Source organism: Anopheles maculipalpis, chromosome 2RL (genome assembly GCF_943734695.1).
Source record: "Anopheles maculipalpis chromosome 2RL, idAnoMacuDA_375_x, whole genome shotgun sequence".
Taxonomy (NCBI): domain Eukaryota; kingdom Metazoa; phylum Arthropoda; class Insecta; order Diptera; family Culicidae; genus Anopheles; species Anopheles maculipalpis.
This window is the reverse complement of record NC_064871.1, coordinates 86,905,372-86,926,789: the sequence shown is the minus strand read 5'-3', so window position 1 is coordinate 86,926,789 and position 21,418 is coordinate 86,905,372. Positions and strand designations below refer to the sequence as shown.

The 21,418-nt window shown below is 43.0% G+C and overlaps 5 protein-coding genes across 6 annotated transcripts in view; 1 reads left to right on the top strand and 4 right to left on the bottom strand.

Moving 5' to 3' along the window:
• The window catches only part of LOC126568306 (mitogen-activated protein kinase p38b-like), a 643,298-nt gene extending 628,953 nt beyond the window's left edge, over positions 1–14,345 (bottom strand). Inside the window, exon 1 of the mRNA XM_050224766.1 lies at positions 14,336–14,345. The gene's annotated coding sequence lies outside the window, so the exon portion shown is untranslated. The remainder of the gene's footprint in view (positions 1–14,335) is intronic.
• The window catches only part of LOC126567956 (diacylglycerol lipase-beta-like), a 300,577-nt gene that overhangs the window by 194,392 nt on the left and 84,767 nt on the right, over positions 1–21,418 (bottom strand). The gene's annotated exons all lie outside the window — the stretch shown is intronic.
• The window catches only part of LOC126567939 (peptide transporter family 1-like), a 490,614-nt gene that overhangs the window by 405,630 nt on the left and 63,566 nt on the right, over positions 1–21,418 (bottom strand). The window lies entirely within an intron of this gene.
• LOC126567830 (uncharacterized) overlaps positions 1–21,418 on the bottom strand; it is a 206,247-nt gene that overhangs the window by 155,461 nt on the left and 29,368 nt on the right. The gene's annotated exons all lie outside the window — the stretch shown is intronic.
• Positions 1–21,418, top strand: part of LOC126568700 (fasciclin-3-like) — a 93,468-nt gene that overhangs the window by 69,575 nt on the left and 2,475 nt on the right. The window contains exons 2-7 of the mRNA XM_050225218.1: positions 13,857–13,962; positions 14,080–14,291; positions 14,368–14,496; positions 14,575–14,781; positions 14,869–15,047; positions 15,117–15,378. Coding sequence (XP_050081175.1) covers positions 13,857–13,962; positions 14,080–14,291; positions 14,368–14,496; positions 14,575–14,781; positions 14,869–15,047; positions 15,117–15,378 — 1,095 coding nt within the window. The remainder of the gene's footprint in view (positions 1–13,856; positions 13,963–14,079; positions 14,292–14,367; positions 14,497–14,574; positions 14,782–14,868; positions 15,048–15,116; positions 15,379–21,418) is intronic.

The following is a 21,418-nucleotide window of genomic DNA, read 5'->3' as shown; positions in this document are numbered from 1 at the left end:
AACACCGCAAACACTACACAGAGAACACTGCACACACGCCGCATCCGAACAGAGCAGGAACCCAGTAAGCACTCATTTTCTTCCTTTCCCATGTGACCAGTCATGTGTGCGAGATTGTGTTTGAGCGTTCGGGGGGCTCTCGTATCCTTTCACCTCCCTTAAGTGAAGAGCATTCGAACGGAAGGGAGAAGCTACCGGAGCAGGAGCAGGAAGGATGCCGGGATAATGTTTATGTTTTTAATTTCTGTCATTGCTGCGGCTTATGTTTTTTCGTGTTGAGGAAGAAAAAGGGTGTTTTGGGGTGGAGGACAGGACTTGCGGTGAAACAGGATTGCTCGATAAACTTTTCACGCACATCCTTCACCTCTCGCCGCACCCTTTCCACCAACGCTTGCTCATACTTTTTGAGCCGAGCAAACGAAAACACCCGGCCGTTGTGTCACCGGAAAGTCTGACGTTTGCAAATGACACACGGGCGAAGGGCTTCTCGGCATGGTAACGAAGAAGGAAAAGCAAACTAGTTCCGAACATACTCACAGTTAGCAGGAGGGATGTTGAACGATTCGGAATTCGGAAACCCATCTCCCTCCCATACTAAAACAAAAAAAAGTACAAGAAACTAAACAGGCTAAATTAGAGCAAAAGGTCCGGGTTTTCGAAAACTCTAAACGGCAAACCGTTTTCCGAGCGAACTTTTCAATGAAAAATATACTTCAAAACCCCAGCTCCTCCCCGTTTGGTTCGTCCTTTTGGTTCACCGAGTTCTCGCTTGCCCTCACGAAAATTCGACTCGTGTTGCTTAAGGTGGCATCATCTTTGGGGTAAAACTCACCCACAGGAAAATCTCACCAAGCATTCAAAGTAAAAGGTGTAGTAGCGGTACTAGTCGCTCGTGTTTCTGGAGAGTTTTGCAAGCACACAACCATTCCAGAGAGCGCATCCTTTTTTGGCGTTTGTCTTTCGGTGGGCAATAGTAAAGGTTCCTCTGGCAGTTAGGAACAACAACATCATCATAGAAGCGAGGTGAACCGAGGGGTTGTCCTGATGCTGTTGTTGCTTTACTGACAGAGAGCTTTTCCCAGATGCTGCGCTTTGCTGTACATTGGTTGCTGTTTATGCTAGAAATCGTTATTTATGGCACCGACAAACTTTTTGGCAGGTTCCCTCCACTGCTCTTTCGATTGCCTTACCGCAGGTTCTTCTAGACCCCTTCTAGACTAGCGAAATTGCTGCTAGGGCCACCGTAAAACAGGACAGGTTTTTTTGGGAGTGTTAGTGAACCAAAATTGCAACAAAGTCGTATAACGTGTGTGTATGTGTAGGAGAGGAGTTCTGTCGTATTTAAGGATGCTTTGGGCAATGGTAACGCCGAAAGTTTAATTTCGGTCAAATGAAAAACGCCTCTAGTTTTTCGTTTTTACTTTAGCGACACACGGTCGTCTGGATCATTTTACAAACTTTCTAGAAGAACCGCTAGTGCAATGATGTTATTTTTTCGTTCATCTGGGGTTGTGGTACTTTCTTAATTAGAGTATTTTTGTGTGAAGTTTTGATTGAAGATAAAAAAAAAAAAAAAAAAAAAACAATTTTCTGTAGCTATATTCGAGCACTATGAAATGGTACACAAAGCCTCAATAAATAAATGAACAAAATATGATTAAATTAATTTGCATAATTCTAGGCGTAATCCCATAAGAGCAAATATATTGCCATTTATATATTTTTTCCAACAAAAAAAGGTTATGATTATAACCAAGCATGCCCGAGGTAATGCTAAGAATAAGGAGGAAATATTTTATAATCTTTGCTTCAGTCACACATGGTTTTTGGTTTGAATTTGTAAAAAATTCAGCATTCTTAAAACAAGCATAGCTTCAGGGTTTTTTTTCTAGCTGCGAGTTTCGTACTTTTAATCAGTAATTTATTTACATTTACTTTTACACAATCAATCAAATTCCCTGTCTTAAGGCTTAAAGTACCCAGCAAACAACGGAAACAAAATCAAATCTCCTAGCAGCAAAGCGAACAATTGCTATTGATTTTCCTGCTTCCGTGTTATCACGCCCAGTTTATTATTCTTTCTACCACGAATGCAAATACGGCCTTGTTGTTAATTTATCACACCTTCTACCCCCACACACACACACACACTTATTTGTTTCCACTTCCGCTGGCGCTTGTTTGTTGCAGCAGCTTCCTACGACGTTAAAATAATTAATACACGCTCGCCGTCGGTTGGTGAATTGTGTCTGCACAAACTCACTACCAAGCGCGCGCACAAAGCGACCGTGCGATTAAATCGTGCTGGCCGCGGATATTTTAGTCACACTTTCGCGTATTTGTCCGCGTGGCGAGGCTGGCAGCCTGCACGCTGCTGCTGGTCATAAATTTTTGTCTGCAGTTAATTTTTCTGAAAAGAAAACACACAGAAAGAGAGAGAGAGAGAGAGAGAGAGAGAGAGAGAGAGAGAGAGAGAGAAGCGCAGTCAACTCATTAAAAAGTCAAACTTTCTCTCGAGTCGTCGTTTTTTTCTTAAGACATTCGTTCGTGCCGGGCCAGGGCAAATTGAAACATCCCTCAAGACATACTGCAAAAGCCAGGCGACGAACGTCATCGTGGCCATCAAAGATATCACGAGGGCCCCTCAAAGACGATGCTGATGGTTGACGGGCGCGCTCGCGTCAAACGATCGTCGTTATGAAAGACACGAGCCACCACAGACGTCTCTCCAGTTGCCGCTCGAACGTGCGAACGTGTGTAAACTGAATTAAAAGTGTTATGCTTTTCACACCCGAAGACGGGGAAGGAAATGTGAAGCTCGCAAGAAAACTTTGTTGCCCCGTCGTTATTCAGCGCGCTTTAAAAACGCTGTACGTAATGCTATCAGCTAGCAAATAAATAACCGTTTGAAATTTTTACTTCCGATGCGGTTTTGTTTTGCATTTTGCTGAGAAAATGTTTGTCTGTTAGCCTTTCCCCCCGGTTGAAGTTTTGAAGTGTTGATTCTCCACTAGGGCGAAACGGAATCGAAAACGTCGGTGTGATCGGATCAAAAGGTGTCGCTACCTCGACTACATCATCCCCTTCCAACGTTTACTTGCTTTTTAAACTCTCAATTGCAAAGTGAATGTTGTCTTTGCAGCATCCGATGAACGTTCGGTGGTACTGGATGACAGGTTTAATTACACAGCAAAAGACAGGTTTCTAATAACTAGCGCCATTGCAAAACAAGCCAGTTAGGGTTGTCGAACTCCTCTCTTCTTTACTAGAGGAATGCGAACATGATCAACGTGGCAGCATCACGGAGAGGTGTGTTGAAATTTATATCATAAGAGGAATATTTCAATATGATAGAAAGATAGCTTCATGTGGCTTTCCGAAGTTCCGAGGGGATAGGCGTGTAGCGCGTGGTGAAAGGTGACAACTGACACAAGCCTAAGGAAGGGTATTTAATTGAATTGTACTTGCATTCCTTCTCCGTCCGCTTTAGCATTCCTTCTTATCATTTAACGACTATTTATTGCAGCCAACATTTTAATGATGATATTTTTATTTTCTCTTTGCAGGTAATCATCTCTACTTCACCCCAAATGATGGACTACAAAGCGCCATTTTTTTGTAAACCTCCAGAGATCAATTCTGAGAACCGCTTAAGTATAGACTATTATTATACTATTTTTATTGTACGAACATTGGACAAGATTATCAGGAGCTTAGTTATTTTTATAGCAAATTCTTCTACAGCGTGTTATTTAGAGCTCTCTACCCTCATTAAATCTTGCTTCCATTGTTTAACTGTCAATCAGCAATGAAGACCTGGACATCTTTATCATCTGAGCCACTTTCTCCACGGCCACTTGCAATGAAGATTGGCACGAAGATCTTGATTATTTTAATGCTTTTTTTATTCCCGCACCGGTTTGATTATCTACACAAGCCACACCATTCGTAGCAGTTTCGTTTTGACGTGCTGTTACTTGAGCTCATTAAGACAAAGCGAAACAAATCCGCGACAGATAGTAATGGTAACACCTTCGTGTGAAGAAGTGACAACCTTTGTAGTGCAGAGTCTTCCGAGAGATCTGCTGATGAACGATGCTCCAGATCGTCCGGATAGCAAACTATCAAGTTAAACTCTGATCCTAGAGCCTATGCTCGGCTACATTCATCCCACTTATCTACACAACTTCCATCATTCAATCATCATCGATCGGAGGGTGAGGCTTGTTTGGAGAAAGGGCGACGAAAGGTGCAAGAGGATTCTGCGTTTTTCCATTTCACACTCCATCATTCCCATCCGGCACCGGAAGAATGGATCCGGTCCCTATAAAAAAAAGAAAACAAACTCTCAACGTGTCAATGATGACTTGGCGCGCTGCTTTGAAACATTCATCCATAGGCCCATGTGCTTAAGCAAGTCTGAGTGTGGATAAAGTACTTGACTGTATGGACAAGAGCCCGTTAGAAAAAATAACCTTCCTAGCTTCACAAAAAAGACCCAAAAACCATTCGGGAGCGGTGGATGTATTGTTTGTGTGGCTTTTCCGTTTGCCGTTTTTCAAACTCCATTTCATTTTTGCCACCACGAAACTACGCGCCATGGTCCCGGTTGAATGAAGTGAAAATGATTTTCTTTTCACTTCATTTGATCCACCGAAAATGCCCACCTTTTTCCGTTGTTTGTCTTCCTCTTCCGTGTACGTGTGTGTCTGTGTGTGGTTACCTTCTCGGAAACAAGTGGAATATTGATGGACGGATAGGCACAAAGCATCCATAATCTTCACCGAGGATGATAAAGCGAGCTACCAACTTTTCAGCCCACCGTGGACTGTAAACAAATTCCTCCCACGGTCCGCTGCCGACCGTTCACAACTTGTCTGCTAGTACTGGGGTTTTCTTTGCGAGCAGAGCAGGCCTTACCGATGGCGAAATGGAAGGATCCTGTCCTAGCTTAGCTTCAGCTGGATAGGTAGCTCTTAGCGACGACAACATGCCGTCAACTGTCGTCGGCGTTGTCCTGCCGACCGACAGTTCAATTTCGCCTAGACAAAGTTATTTTCCCCCGCTGTCAGCCGGGGATGGAAAGACATGAAACAGGGAAAGAACCGCTACTACTAACCGGTGTGTTTCATCAATCTGCGACCAATTGAGTCGGTCGATCAAGCGTCAAAGAATTGTCAACCGTCAGCGAACGAGCGTCACAGCTGGCGGACTCCAGTGACGATGATGGGGTCCAGTTCGTACGAAGGTGGGAAGTTCTGGTGGGTTTTTTTCCCTCAATTCTGTTCCATTCTTGCGATATTCTTGATTGTTATCGAAGCGTACAGGAGTAGCAATGGAAGGACAAATGAATCGAGACAGAAACATGATGATTAGTACGTGCAAATTGACCAGAATGTTCATTAGATTGATTGTCGCTGCTGAGCTTGAGGAAGCTGTCTAGGATTACTGTACAATAAATAGGTAAAAAAAGAAAACAATCAAGAGCTGCCTTAATGCAAAACGTTCCTAATTGAATGTAATGAAATCGATTGGAAGCATCTTTCAGTGTCAGCACCATTCACTCGAAATGGCGCTGACATTCGAATTGAAGATGATTTTTTTCCCATCTCAAGATGGTGCTTTGAATATTGTTATTTCGATTTCCACGATGAACGTAAACAGATTCCACAATTGAGATAGATCTCTTAGATTGAATGGGCCAGAATGACTTTAGTAAAGGAGTTAGAAGATGGAGGAATAATGTTATAAATTCTTCTTGCATTGATGCACCAATTTAAACACAGCTTGTCGCAATTCTCGTTCACGGTTTATCGCACTTAGTGAGCAAGATAATTGCAGCTGAAAGCCACAAATCGACCTAATCGCACACACCAGCTGCCACTACCTCAATAGTCCACACGACAAAGAACGAACGGGATTTTAGTAGTTGAATGATGGAATTGAATGAACATTCGATCGCCGCCATTACTGTGGAGCACGCTGACATTATTATAGTCCAGTGCATTAGTATGTTAATGGTAAAGGGAGAAGGAGGGTGCAAATTGATTTAGCTACGTTTCGGTTAGGTTTCGGATTTGGCTGCTTGCGTTTTATGCGCCGTGTGGTGCTTGGGGACGGGAGATCCGGGGAGAGCGAAGAATGTCACCGTGTGTTCCGGGGGACTACTGTTTCACTTGAGCGATCATAGATGTCACGGGTGATCCGTCCGAAGAAGAAGAACGACCCAGAAACCGTTCTTTGTCTCCCATAGCGGTGGTGTGTGTGTGTGTGCGTAGTCACTGCTCATTCATCCATAAAGTCATCGGTGGTTTTCCGATGCCTTCTCCTATTATTCGCGTCGGTTTTTTATTGCTTCCAAGTGTGCGTTAATCTTTGGACGAAGTCTTGGTGAGGTACCGTAATCGATAATCGGTCCATTTGCTCCATATCCACCGGCAGCTGACGTTTGAGGTCAATCAACAATAGCAATACTCTAATGTAGGAAGTACAAATTCATGGATCTGCATCCAGGGAAGCGCAAAGCCACAAACATTAAATTAAATGGATTGGGCAAGCGAGTAACAACCATACGTTATCAGTGACGCGTATCATATCAGGGGTTAGGGTTTTTGGGGTTGTAAATAGATCCCCGCAAAACACATCCCCGTTAGGTGGCCTTTTGGAAGCATTCCAGTAGAACATTGTGCATAGCGTATGATTATTTCTTGCACAATGCAAACACATCACACTAGCTTTGATATCAAAGAAAATTCGATCGCTTTATAGCAGCCACTCTAGCTTCAACCCGGTGTTTCGGAGAAAAAAAAAACATTCGAGAAGCGACAATGCGATAGCAAATGAAGTACTGGTCCCTTTTTTACCCCTTTCTTATCATCTCGTGATGCGAGTACATACTATCAGTTTCAGTAATAGTTCCTCTGTAGAGCGAAAAACAACATGCAGTTTTAGCATCCGATGTAGGGTTCTCGCTTTTTTCTTTACCTCCCATCTCATCCCACAACTTCCCATCAATATCCACCTATCGTTACCTAGTTACCAAACCATCAAAGAGAAGAACCCACTGTCCCGGAGATAATACTCCGGCTCTAGCGTCGGTTGTAAGGATTTACTCGGTACACGACGGCACTCACGCGTGTGGAGGGGAGGAGCAGTGCGGGAAAATTCGAAGCAGATCGGTTTTTATTGCCCGTCGGCTACAAGGTGCCACATCATATGATGCCTTTTTCCCGGTGGCTTCTTCCTTTTTGCTGGAAAGGACACCGAAGCGATGAACACGAGACGTGAGGTTTCATCCGGGAACAAGGAGATAGAGAAGGAGATAGTTTCCTTCTTTATCCTGGATGATGCTCCGTACGGAAGTCAAAAAGCGGAAACTGAGTGGTGCTAATTTTTTTCTTTCTGTAAGCACAAACATGGATATGGAAGGGAAATTTTCCCACCAGCCACTTCACACTCACTGCCGAGGATACGACGGTCTGTATGGGGTGCAACTGAAAAGGGAAGAGCAGCTCTACGGAGAAGAAGAAAAAAAAACTGGAAAACAGCTTGGGATAGAATTTCGGCAGCAGTAGCAGTTAGCCTCGGGACAATTTCTATCCATTGATAGTGCTCTCGTGCTTGCCCGGGCTAACTTTGCTGGACTCTCCCGGTGGAGTAATAATAACGAGATGGTCCAGCATCATTCAACGCACGGTGTTCTCATTGGTGCTGAGGAAAAACTGGTTGGTTTTCCTAACTCCCGGTTCTTTTTTTTGTGTTGTATGCTACATCCTAACGTGACCGAATATAGAAACTGACATTTTACCCATTGTGGATGTGTGTGTGTGTGTGTCATGGTGGTACTGGGTGGTCGGGCTGTTGCTCGCGGCAATGACTCTCCCCTTCCTTAACTGACCAGCGATTCGAAACGATCTTCAAACTGGAGGAAGGATAGCGTGCCCAACGATTTCCCAGTCAGCCATTTTGTTCTTCTTCTTGTATGGCCGCTCGAAAGAGACACGTGGGACAAACGATATCCATAATGCTTTTCGGGCAGCGCTCTAAAGCCAGAGCCGAAACCATACCGCCTAGAGCGGTGAATCCTTTTTGACACTATTCCCCCGCAAAAGTAGGGAAAAAGCTTGCACGCGAACTACAATAAATTTTATTTAACTGACAGCAAATGACAGCGGCAAAAATATGATACGTAGCTTCTGGAACTGGCTGCTGCTGACCGGTGTAAGTGGGTGGCTGTGTGTGCTGTCTGTGTGTCCTACTTACAGCAGCAGTTTTGTATGTCCGCCACAGAGATTGCGATGTCCACTGTTCGCTCCCAGTGTGGCTGGTCGTCGTCTATTTGGTCCTCTTTTGGAGGGCCCCCGTTTTTTTTTTTCACAGAATGGAAAAACTTTCCCATGATCATCGGTCGTGCTACATTCTACATTGGCTGGTGGTCAATACTGAGCAAACGGAGCAGGGAAATGTATAGATATATCTCATCCCCTTTCCCACCCACATCGCATCCTATTGGGCGGGTGGAGACACACACACAGCCATCGCCTACAGCAGTTTGAAAGGATATTTCATTTTCTGTCCACCAAACTACTACTACTACTACTACAACTAAAGCGAGAGGTTTGGGTGTGTATCTGTTGCTATAAAGTGACCAAATGTTTCATACTAGATCCGCGCGGTATTACATCTCTAGTTACTTTCGTTTGCAAAAGCCTCCTACCGGATGCTGGACATATTACATTGTCCTCAAGTTACTACATATTTGTAGCTTACGGGTGCTAAGGATAGATGGCTACCACATTCTAAACGCCTGCGGGGCCATACATGGGATTGTTTTTTGTGTCGTGATGGCTGGTTACTACCAGTGATGCACTCACATGCTTCCACTCTGTGTTGCACACGGATCAGTTGACAATTGGATGAAGCGTAGTAGTAGTGGAGTAGAGCAAAACTTTCGCTACCAAGGCGCGTGTTTGCGAAAACTGTTTCTAATGATATTTTTGTAACTGCTTTGGAAGAGCAGCTGAGGGTGTGAGAGAATGCATGGGACATGAAGGTGATTTCTATTTGCTATCAATTTGTAGTGCATTAATTCAATCATGGGAAAACATTTGCAACTTGATGTGAACAAATAAGTTAAAATGGATGATTTTATTTTTCTGCAATGTACAATTCCAAGCAAAATCAGTTACTTTTGAAAATTTTATATAAAATAGAGATAGATTATTGAAAAACGAGAACAAATAACGGGCATCGTTAGTCACTTAAGTAAACGAACTATATTTTTATCGCATTCATGTGATCTGGTTCTTACCTTGAATTATTTACTTTGATAAGTCAAGTTGATTATAAAGCAATATAAAATTTTAATTATTTCCTACTCAAACGCAACCCAAAACCAAATATCAATCAACAATAGTTGTGTTCTGAGTATTTTTGGACACAAATAATAAAGCACGTCATGGCCTCACATTATACTCCAATTACATCGGATGCTATACCGTGTAGAATCTCCAGCAGTGCACTGTTTGCTGTTCCCGGCACTGAGTCAATATTCGAGAGGACTCCCGCAGTACCAACGACGCGGTACAAGCTCGTTTGATGTTTTTTCTTCATCCCAGGTACGTCTCCTCGCGCGCCCAACTCACACCCACATTTATGACTGGTGGAAATACATACAGCTAGTTTCATTGTGCTGTTCCCAATGTGTTCCAGCTACAATGCATGGGAAAATTTGGTACGAGGATGGCAAAACAAAAAAAAAAAAACTCCAATCCTTGAACATTCACCAACGGGTACTTCGGAAGCAATAAGGCTATCCGTTCCTACCGAAAACCCGCCAGATCCAGAATGGTTGCACTTCCTGCTGGTTGTGAGCCTGTGAGCCTGACGGCAAAGAAGGAACTTCCCGGAAGTGAATTGCTGCGAAGTAGTAGACAAGCAAAGGTGGGCTGGGAGAGAGAAATTGTATGGAAATCGATTGATATTGCAATCGTTCGAATCGGCTGGTGGTCAGTGCGCGGCCTAATAGTCTCCCCCCCCTCCCCCCCCCCTCCCCCATACTATCGCCACAACAACGGGCAAAGGATCGGAGAAAAAACGGAGATGAAGTTCATCGAAAAACAGCTTGACGTGTGCGCGCTTCGGAAAAGCGCGTCAAAGGGGAGATGCATCTCGCGCAGAACACAATAAAGTCATTCCAAGCTTTTGCCTCTTCTTGTACACCAGGAAAAACACACAGACACACACACGCACTGGGATGCCGTTTTGTTACAGGGCCTCGTTTTCCAATTTCATCAAACTGTTGGCAATGGTCTGGCGCTTCTTCGGCGCTTCTTGCCCGGGCGTGTTCTGGCGTGTGTATGTGCAGGTTGATCAAACAATCGACAAGGGAACGTTCACAGCTGCGAGTTGCTGGTGCTTCTACTGCTGCGGACGCTTCACGAATATATATCCTGTGTGATCGCCAATAACCATTGCTTGCAGTGTTGTTTCCCACGGATTGTTGCGATGGACGAGAGCAATAAAGAAAAAAAACCAGGAAGCCTTTCTGTACAGAAGTGAACTTATCGAGAGATGACTGTAAAGAAAAACCCTCCGAATGGAAAACACACACCGGGGGTGAACTGGAAGAACCAACAACAAAAAAGCAGCATAAAGGATACGCGACTAGCATACCGATTGTCGTACTAACGCTGCACGTCCCACCATTGACCGTGTGCTGTTGTGCACATTGTGGTTCGCGTGTATGCTGTGAGGATAAAAATCGTTTTGAGGTTGTGAACCATTCACAACCATTCGTTTGGCCGTTTGGTGAAGTTACAAACGAGTACGAGAGATTCCTTTAGGCACAAAAAAAAAAAGAAGGCCGGATGAAAACCGGTACGAGGGACCGGATTCGGTAAAAGTCCATCCGAAGTGGCGCGCGACGGTCATCACCGACTAAAAGAAAGCCTCTTCCTTGATGATGGTACACACACACACACACACACAGCAAGTGCATGCTGGCTCTACTGGTGGATCTAGCTGTTAGATTGCCTAACATTGGGTGCACAGTCATTTGAACATTTCTGCAATGAGGACGGTAGAAAAAAAATTAGTTCCTGCCGAAGAGAAGCAAACGACGAGAGATAACAGCAGTAGTAAAGGGCATCACCATGATACGGTGGTATAGGAGACACCAGACAACATTCGTTCGGCGAAAACAAAAAAGGGATGAATATGTAGTCATGTTAGGGCAGCAAACAATCAGTTGCAGGATCAGATGATATCAGGTCAGCAGCAACAGAAAAACTAAGCATGGTGTGCTGCATCAGAAGAGAAGGTTACGAGAGAAAAGTTCAGTTTTTTTTATTATGTAGCGAGAAAATGCAAATAGTGAGCGAAATTTGTACCAACGACTTAATGGAGGGCACGAACGGACACTTAGTTTTTGTTTCTTTGATCTTGAGGCGTAAAGTTTAGATGAAAGTTTACAACTCATGACTTACATGTGGGGCGACACGGTGGTAATTCGACCACGGCACCGGGATTCAAAATGTAAGACCGGGGTTCAAATCCCACCCGGACTGTTCTTCCGTAGTAGTGGACTATCCTACTACGTGGTATCTGTGAATCCATTTCATGGCCAGCGTGGCCTAGAAGGTCGTTAAGTCAAGGAGGAAGATAAGGAGGATTCCTTGTGAAGTATAACTGTATCCGAAAAGTAAAGTGACATTTGGTGTCAAATTTCGCGCGCCAAATAATGCCCCTTGTTTTTATTTTTCGTTTGTCAATATGTATGTTTTTGACAGCTCTGTCACGTTTCAAGTCACAACATCAACCCGGCTAGGAGTGACAATTTGTTTTCGGAGCTGCGCCAAGTGTTTTTGTCCATAGTGACCATGTCTAAGTTAGTGGAGCAGCGCGCATGTGTCAAATTTTGTTTGCGCAATGAAATAAACGCTGCAGAAACATTTCAAGGGGAAGAATCTAATTCCATGAAAAATGTGTACAAATGGTACAATGATTTCAAGAATGGCCGAGAGAAGGTCGTAGACGACACCTCGAACGACGACGCCCACGTCGTCCGAATCAAAAATTTGGTGGTCAACAATCGTCGGTTGACGATACGAGACCTTTCGGAACCTCCATGCGGCGAACGCGGCCGGATTTATGAAAAAACAACAGTCGGTTTTTCCATAACTATAAGCGGACCATAATACGCCTTCCCATACGCCCATCACTTTGAGGGAGACAGCCGACTTCTGGCTGCTCAACAAGCAAAAACGGCCGCTTCGGGGACGCTGTTTTGACACTATCGAAGAGATAGAAGCCGTAGCGACGGCGGAACTAAAGGACATCCCAGCATGTCCCAGGCTGCTTCAGCTGAAGCAGTCGATTGTCCCAACACGTTGTCAGCAGAACTAGTCCCAGTCGATCCAGGAAAAATCTAGGGTCAGTTCAAATATTAATTCCAAAGTTCTGTTGGTGCGGTTCATAATGGATGATTTTATTTATATTTGAATATGACGGCGCGCCGCCGTATTGTCTGCTATGTGAAATATATTAGATTTATTTAATGTGAATTTAACGTCAGAAATTAAGATACTCTCCACGATTCTCTGTTGTCTAGTTCCAACATTGTTGTGCTTCCATTTTAGTAATCTTGTTTTCTATTTGCCAAATTCAATTGTTTGCATTTGATTGAATGTACAAATACGACAATTGTACTTTAATTCATAACAATAAACGCTCTAACGAAACAAGCAGAATCGTGAATGCAGATTTGCTCATTAGCGCATCGTTTATAGCTTTATTCCATTTCACACCACAATCACCACCTAAAAAAAGCATCATCCAGAGTGTCTCTCCCAACCTCACAATTGTGCAATTGTTTTCGCGTGCATCGCCAATTTCATGTAACCAGCTCGCTACCCGTTCCGTCCTATCAGTGGTAATACCCACGCCGAACTTCATTCTCCTCCCCCGAAAAAGCTACACACAAGAACAAAAGCTTTAATTAACTAATCAGTCTCGACGATGGTTCGGAATGATAACAATTTTCCATTCGATGAATAAAAGTGTGAGTGTGCACTGTTGTTGTAGTATCATCACCACCACAGCAGAGCGAACACTGTGTGTGTGTTGATGTTATCCTTGGCTGCCAAAAATCTCCCTCCGGTGATTCCACGCCCACAGTCCATTTCTTCTCCCTCAACGTGCACAAGAGTTGTAGCAGGGAGTGTTTTGCAGAGGGCACACACACACAAAAGCTTTTCCATTACGCGGGAAACCGTGATTTAATTTTTGCGGACCGTTCCATCAGCTTAAGGGCGCACGAGGGGGTGGGGGGGAGTGGTACTAGGGTAGGGCGTTAAGTTTTGAAGGGATAGTCGTTGATTTCAGCGGGAAATCAGAATGGGGATGAGCCCATCATTATCATCATCCTACGATTATCTACAAATGAATCATCACTTCAGTGAGTCGTAGGCAATTTTAATTAGGATTTAGCTTGCTCTGGGATGGACGGGAGCACCGGAAAAGAAGGATCTGTGAAATTGGATTATTTAGTACGGAGTTTGTGCTTTTTCGCTTTTGTCCCGGATTCACTCGCCCACGGTCTGCTGCTACAATAATGGGTGCGGAAAATCCGATCGAAATATTGTGATTAGATTAATTAGCAGCAGAAGTTTGCGATCGATCCCTGGCCGGGATTTTTTTTTTCTCTCTCCCGTATTTTGATATTCAAAACAAATGTTTCATATGAATTTTGCCATCTAACAAAAGCTTTTCAATTCTGACATTTTCCACCTCCCAATAACTAACTAATTAAATGTGATCCGTGTTTTTTTTTTTTTCTTCCTTGCTCTCATTTTCAGCTAACGCACAGGTTGTAGACACAGAGCCACGCACCGTTCTAGTGGTAGAAAATCAGGAAAATGTCGACCTCCACTGCCGGATAGGCCGCCCGGCTCAGCTTTGTCTGTAAGTATTTATTTTACAACCAACCAACCAAAACACAAGGCTTTCACCAGAGTAAACTCCTATCCATTTTTTTTCTCTCTCTCTCTCTCTCTCTCTCTCTCTCTCTATTTTAACCAGTATTCGGATGCCGGGTGTAAATGATCAGTTTGCGCTTAACCCGACGGATGCCTCACCAGTACCGGGTATGTCCTACCATGGTGAAGGGCTGGACAAAGGTTCATGCGGTGTGCGTATTGCCCGGGTAACGGCGGAAAATGCAGGCCTCATGAACTGTACACTGTTCGTCGATGGACGTGGTTTGACTGGTTCTATTGAAATTGCTGTGGCGTGTAAGTGCAAGATTGTGCGGCACAAGGCCGGAAGCAAGTTCCACATTGAACGTTTGCTTTCTTTTTTGTTCTGTAGTCCCACCGGAGCAGCCTGCCATTGAGGTGGTGTCGGGAAATCTTGCCAACTTGGAGGTTAACAATGAGCTTACCTTCCGATGCATTTCGGCGCGCGGCAATCCGGCGGCCAAGCTTGCGTGGTTTTTGGGTAGGTTTTGTTTTTAAAGAACGACTAATGCTCTTGAAGACATAGCTAAAGGATGTATATGATCTGATTTTTAAACAGACCAAGAACAAATCTATGAGGGAGTGACATTGGACAAACCGGAAGAATACTTCGACGAGCGTTCCAACAAACGCTACTTTACTGCCTCATCCACACTGACTCGTTCGATTCGTGCGGAGGACAACGGAAAACGTCTTACGTGCCAGGCGGAACATATCGCCTATCCGGATGTATTTTCGCGTACTGATCTCATCATGAACGTTAACTGTAAGTGTTGTTGCTTTCGCAATGTAGACAGCTAGGGTTAGAGATCACGTGTTTACCACTTTGGCGCGCTTTTCATCTGTTTCACAGTCCAGCCACAAGCTTTGCCCGATCAGGTCGTCTATGGACTGCAGCTGGGACGCACTGCGACAGCCAGCATGGTTATCAAGGCGAACCCTACGCCACGAGTTCTGTGGAGCATTGATGGCATCGACTACCATCAGGGTTCCGAGCAGGGACGATATGCTGTACCGATTCCGGAAGCACTTGTAAGAAAGCTCTTTCGCTACTTAATTGCCAACGGAAGTCTTATGCATTTATTGATCTTCTTTTTTTAGGGAAACAACCACTATAACGTTTCGCTAACCATTGCCGGCCTTACCCTGGAAGATCTGTCCAAAATGTACGTGATGCGTGCGTCGAACAACTTCGGTACGGAGAACTACCGATTGACCCTTCGCTCCCAGGACGAAGTGTTCAGCGAATCGAGCAGTTTCGGTACTGGCGAAATCGTTGGTCTGGTACTAGCCGTACTGATCGTCCTGTTGGCCGTTGCTCTGATCTTTATCGCCCGTGCTACCGGTAGATGGTGCTTCCGAGGTAAGTTTAGAGCGATTTAGTAGTATTCTCGCACTAATAATAAACAGTTTAGCGTGTAATAATGATTGCCATAATGAAACAAAAACAAGATAAGGGATGCCCTAATGCCTTCACTAACCTTAACAGAGCCGGATTGTGTTTATTAAGGATTCCCATATAACAAATGTGAAGCAAACAACAACAAAAATCACACACAAATCATTCCCCTTTCGATTATTTTGTTGCATTTCCACCATTAAATCCCAAGCACCACGACGCACTACGGCAGAAGAACAGCAACAAGCATAGGAACAAGTGTACATGATCAGTACCTCGCGGCAAGGTTAGTCCAGAAGGAGGAAGGTGTGACATTGTCCAAGTGTTTTGCCGCTTCCTGTGTTCACGCCAAAGCTTTTCCTCTTGTTGCAACAGAAGTTTATGAGATAAACTCCGAAACGGGGGAGATATCCGTTGTCTGGGTGAGCTTGTGGCACATCTAACTCGGTGTTTGTGATTTTTATTTTCCATCACCACGAAAAAAAAACTCCCCCCACAAAAATGAGACACCGTTTTGCTTCAATAACCTACAGAATAGCAAATGTTTTGCCAAATTCGCACCTAAGGCGCACGCATACCAATAGAAACCGAAACCACACCAAAAAGCTTATCAATATTGATCAACCATTTCAAAAGAGCAATCATTCTCTTAAAGTTTTTTTTCCCCCTTTCACCGATACAAACACACGCATTTTGTTGCATCCCGCCCGCTCCCTCACACCACCTCGCTCCTCACTTTTTTTTTGCTCCCTTGCATCCATGAACATGTCGCCATATTGTTTTTCACAGTTTTAAAGCTGCCCCATTTTTAAGTTTCAAGAGGCAAACCTCCTCGTTTTAGATTTGTTTGCAATCTTTCTTTTTTTTTTTTGTTCTCCTACATGTTTTTACTGCTGTTTTTGTCTTACGAAACGGATCCTTTAACCACCATTCTTTTCTCTTCTTCTTCTTTCCCCCCCTTCCTACTCTTCTCCTCTTTTTTTCTTTCTCCTTTCTCCGTTTCTTCTTTCTCCATTTACAGTCAGCTTGTATCAGTAGTCGAACACGGTGCGCTGCTGTGATGCACCGCACTGTTTGGCGAACTTTATCGCTTTTAGTAGCCGTGTGCCGTGCGTGTTTGTAAAGTATTCTTCAAAATGGGGGCTACTCTACATGTACAAAAAAAAAAGCCAACCAATTCCCTCCAGAACCGTCCAATTGAAACAATCAGTGTTCTCTTAAGAATGTATTTTTTTTAGAACAAAAAAGCTCTCTTCTATGTAAGTGTCATCACAAGCCTGTTGGTGGGGTCTTTATACAGCTCTCTCTTTTTAAATCAAATTTAAAGTAAGTGTTTATTACTAAACAAAAACAACAACGTGCGTGTGGCTATGTGTATCAGGGCGGTGTAAAACATGTGTTCCGTATGTGCGTTTTATGTGTGCGTCATTCTTTTTTTTTTTTTTTTTTTTTGGTGAGAAAACAGTTGAGATTAAGAACAGTGTACCTTGTACCGATTAGAGGAACATTAAGAAAAATACAAAGGCAAAGACAAATCGTTATAAAACTTTCTCAAACACACGCATCTCGACTAAGCAACGGATGTATGCTAATAATGCGCTTTGTTACTGCCTACACCGCATTAAACCGTACAGCAAACAGAAAGATAAATTTGTTTGTGCAAAGCAGAGCGTTTAGGTGTACAACATGAGAGCACGAATCCACTGTCGCAAGTTAGAAAGGAGAGTCACAGACACGCACAGCGTAGTAATTAATTATAGGGCAAGAGCAGAAGCCGGTTGTAGCGTTTAATGAGAAACACAATGGCAAAGCAAAAGCATTATTTTAAGCTTAAGCTAATTTATGCCGACTATTTCGGGGCAAGCTTTATCCGGCCACTTTCTGCCTCCGCGTGTTAATGTGCGGGCCCAGCAGCAGTAAGTAGTAGTAGTAGTAGTAGTGTAAAGGGGAAAAGTTTAGCACAGAGCGACAAGAAAAGCTGCTTTAAAATTCATTCGTATGATAATTAGATTTGTTCTTCTGACATTACCCGCCGTCTTCGGAGGTAGAAAGCGAATTGAATCGTTTTAAAAAGCAATTGCGCAGCTCTCGAAGGATTACTCTGGCAATACTATTAAAAAAGATGGTCGTTTTTTTTGTATCCTACTCGTTTTGCTGTACTGTTATCATGTCTTTTATGTGTGTATGTGCGTGCGATTGCAAAAAAAAAGTATCGTTGATATTCAAATTTGCTTCATGCAGATAAAAGCGCAGAGAGATAGAGAACGATAAGTAAGTGCATCAGCATAGAGTGCCATTAGAGAAAGTTAGTTTTTTTCCTCCTCTCTCTTAACTAGGAAGCAATTTCTACGCAAGCAGAAACAAACATCGCAAAACAGGGATTTTTTTTTGTTGGTTAGGTTAGGGTTGATCTTTGAGTTAATCACTTGATCAGGATGGAGACGCCTGGTGTTTCATGCTAAACCGAAACCAAAAGAAGAATATTCAATGAACCTCGAACTCGAAATGCGTCCAAAGACACTAAAAAGTGTCTCTTCATCCCCCCTCAAACGAAACGCTCGTCCAATCCAATCCGAAACGTAAATTGAAAATGCAACAACAAAAAAACAGCGTGCGTGCGTATAAAAATGTGTGTGTGTGCGTTTTGTATGTTCTAGGGGTCGCGGGGGGGAAGAGTAAAAATGGAATAAATACACCCACCACCATCACTCTATATCTTTAAGCTGTTGTGAAGTTGGCCTGCATCTTACGATCAAGAAACAGAAGGTAGGGACCTCCCGTCATATGAAATGCAAATGTTTTTCCCGGTTGTTTATTTCTTTGCCTTTTTTTCATTTTTCGTACAAAGTAGCCAAGTCATTTGCGTTTTTAGAACATTTTGCAAAAAAAAACCCAAAACAAATCTCCATTTTTAATTGGAGCAAGCAATTATTCTACCTTTGCTACTGACATTTAACTGTGTTTGCTTTTATTAATTCTGGCATATAAAGAGAAGCTTTTCATGTTTTCCTTTCTGCCGCTTAATACGCGTTGTTTTGTACTAATAAATGCTTCTTTAGTTTCATATTTTAATCAGATGCTAAATTAATTCTGAACAGCGTTCAACACTGTGTGCGTGTGAGTGTGTGTATGCACCTTTTGTTCAGATGGACATTACAAGTAGCTTACCTTGTCCTGAAGAGAAAGCGAGAAAAAAGAAGGATAAATCATGCAAACTGGAAGCTCATGAAATATGCGCTCTAGCCTGCGTTACCTCCTTGACGAGTGGCTCGATCACATTATAAAGAAAAAACCTTTGTTTTTCTCTCGCTCTCGCTCTCTCATTCTCTCGATTACCTTTTCTTTTATCATTGACAACCGGGCAGTGAGTAGCAGGAGTAAATCCATCACCTAGAAAACATCCATCCCCAAAAACCTACGCAAAAACCTATTAACGCGTAAACCAAAGGAAAGCCTGGTTGCGTTGAACATCATTTCCAACAAAACAAAACCCCCAAAAAAGACAAGAAATCCCTGAATGATCCCACTCACAAGACGCACTTCAGTAAGAACCGATGTCCTGATTCTGTTTCTTGGTTGTTTTTGCAGGCGCTTCCCTCAATACCGATATCAATCCGGACTCCGAAGCACAGATTACACCGCACCCGCACGATGACGAGATCGACGAGCGGCAGCAAACGCAGGACCCGGCCGCCCACTACGTGCACGAAGGTGACGAGAAGCATCCGGCCACTAATGGGAAACACGAGAATGGAAAGCAGCAAACAAAGGCCCAACCGGCAGCCATCCCCCAGCCGCCAACCGTTAACGCTGGCGGCAAGCAGGAGAACGGCAAAGCGACCGATAACAGCAAAACGAACACATCCGTGTAGATTTCCTTGCATTTTTTTTTCGCCTCTTAATACACTTGTTGTAAAAGGGATGAGGGGGCTTAGAGGGGGAGGGAATGATTGTGATTGGACGGGGTGCGCGTGCTTGGCAGAAGAAAAGAAATATTAGCGCCGTTGTTCTAACATTGATGAAAATCACCTTCCGCGAAATATTCGCGCGAGTGTGTGCGTAGACACAAAACTACGAAAGCATAGAACAACAAACACAAGGCCACAAAAAGAAGAGACGAACCAGGCGGGTACTAATTAACAACTCCGTTGGCAGGAGGACGAAATTCCGACAAGAATCCGAGAAATGAATGAAAGGATCAGTAATTTTTTGGAAAGCAAAAAACAAAACATAAACAGGGTCGAAGAAATTGCCGTTGTGAAAATAGCAAAACACGACAAAAACAGACCATAGAACAGCACACAAAACATCCCGGAGAGAGAAAGAGAGAGAAATTTGATTTTGCAATGGTTTCGTTGGAAGAACAATTAGTAAGAAGTTCCTTACTCGGTTGATTGTTTGGGTTTTTTGTTGTGGTTGAGAGCTTTCAATCCTATGAAAAAGTCCGGAGATTCGCTCTGATTAAGCTGGGGAGTGATTAATATGTGTGTGTATGTTTGTGCATCCCCGAAAACAGAAAGCATTCGATAAGATACTTTCCTTCGAGTGTTTTGTGTTTTTTCTCTCGTCTTTACATTAATTTTGGATTCCTTTAGTTAATATTTGAACTGAATGCTACTGATGCACGGCGTTTTTTTGGACTGGTTTTTTTTGTGGCGCAAAGAAAACAAAAGAACGAATGAAATAATCGAATCTCATTGAGTAACGAAGGTAGCAATTAGACACCATACGAATTGTGACGAGAAAGAGCCGTTCTAGAGAAGCCAAAACAGCGAAAAGGTTTCCCAATTTAGAAGTTTGCTCAGCAGATCGCGCATTAGATGATTCTAGGAAGTGGCAAAATTTTGATTATAAAATAATGATTCTCATTGAATGAATAGTAAAAACCACCCACCACTTCCTGGTTGGTGAAATGTGGTACACTGTTGTAGAATTTTTTACAGCATAACTTAAAAAAAACAGAATGTTTGGAAAGTATACGCAACAGGGAAAGAAAATAGACCAAGAGAGAGAGAAGGAGAAAGAGAGAGAGAGAGAGAGAGAGAGAGAGAGAGAGAGAGAGAAGGAGAAAGAGAGAGAGAGAGAGATAATGCGTGGGAAATAAATTCCAGTTCTTTTTTAGCAGCTTTATACACAATCAAACGAAATCGGAAACAATTGGCATTTTCCATCTCCATTTTAAGTTGTACTTAATTTAAAAGTTTTGCAAAAAAAAACAATAACAACTAAAAAAAAATCAACAAATTCCATCCATGATCAGGTTCCTTTCGATGCGGAACGAATGATACACTTAAGAAAATGAAAACACATACGAAGCACGACAGAGAGGGCGAGAGGCGTTTTAAAAGGTTAGGGACTCGTTGAACGTGCATGTTGGAGTCTAGGTAAGATCGGCCATTTTGACCGATACCCGCTAAGCTATTTAAGTGTAGGAAACAACCGGATACATTGTAGCTCATAGGAGCTCAATGTGTGCGTGTGTTTTTTTTTTTTTTTCATCTAGACATTAAGCCTACTATTTGCACAAAGTGTCCATATTCAGGAAGCATTAGGAGTACGTTAATTTTTATTTCTATTTTTATCCCTTTTGTCTTAAACCACCAGCCCGATACATTACAGCTATTACTACTACAACTGCCTTCTATTTTCATATAACATGGAAGAATCTCTTTTACACACATACATAGTTCTATTGTGAAACAATTTAGCGCGAAACGACAATGAAAATTAATAGAGAAGATGCATGATTTTTCAACCACAAACTATAAATTTTCTATTGAAACTTCTCGAATTCCAATTTAGGGACAAAGATAGCACTATAGAAGGATCGAGAATAATGAGTAAATAAAAGAGAGAGAGAGAGAGAGAGAGAGAGAGAGAGAGAGAGAGAGCGAAAGAAAGAGAGAGAAAGAAAGATAGAGAAAGCAAGAGAGTGCGAACACCCCATTAACAATGCTTTTATCATCTGTGGGGTATTTTTGAGCGTTTTTATTTGAAAAACGAG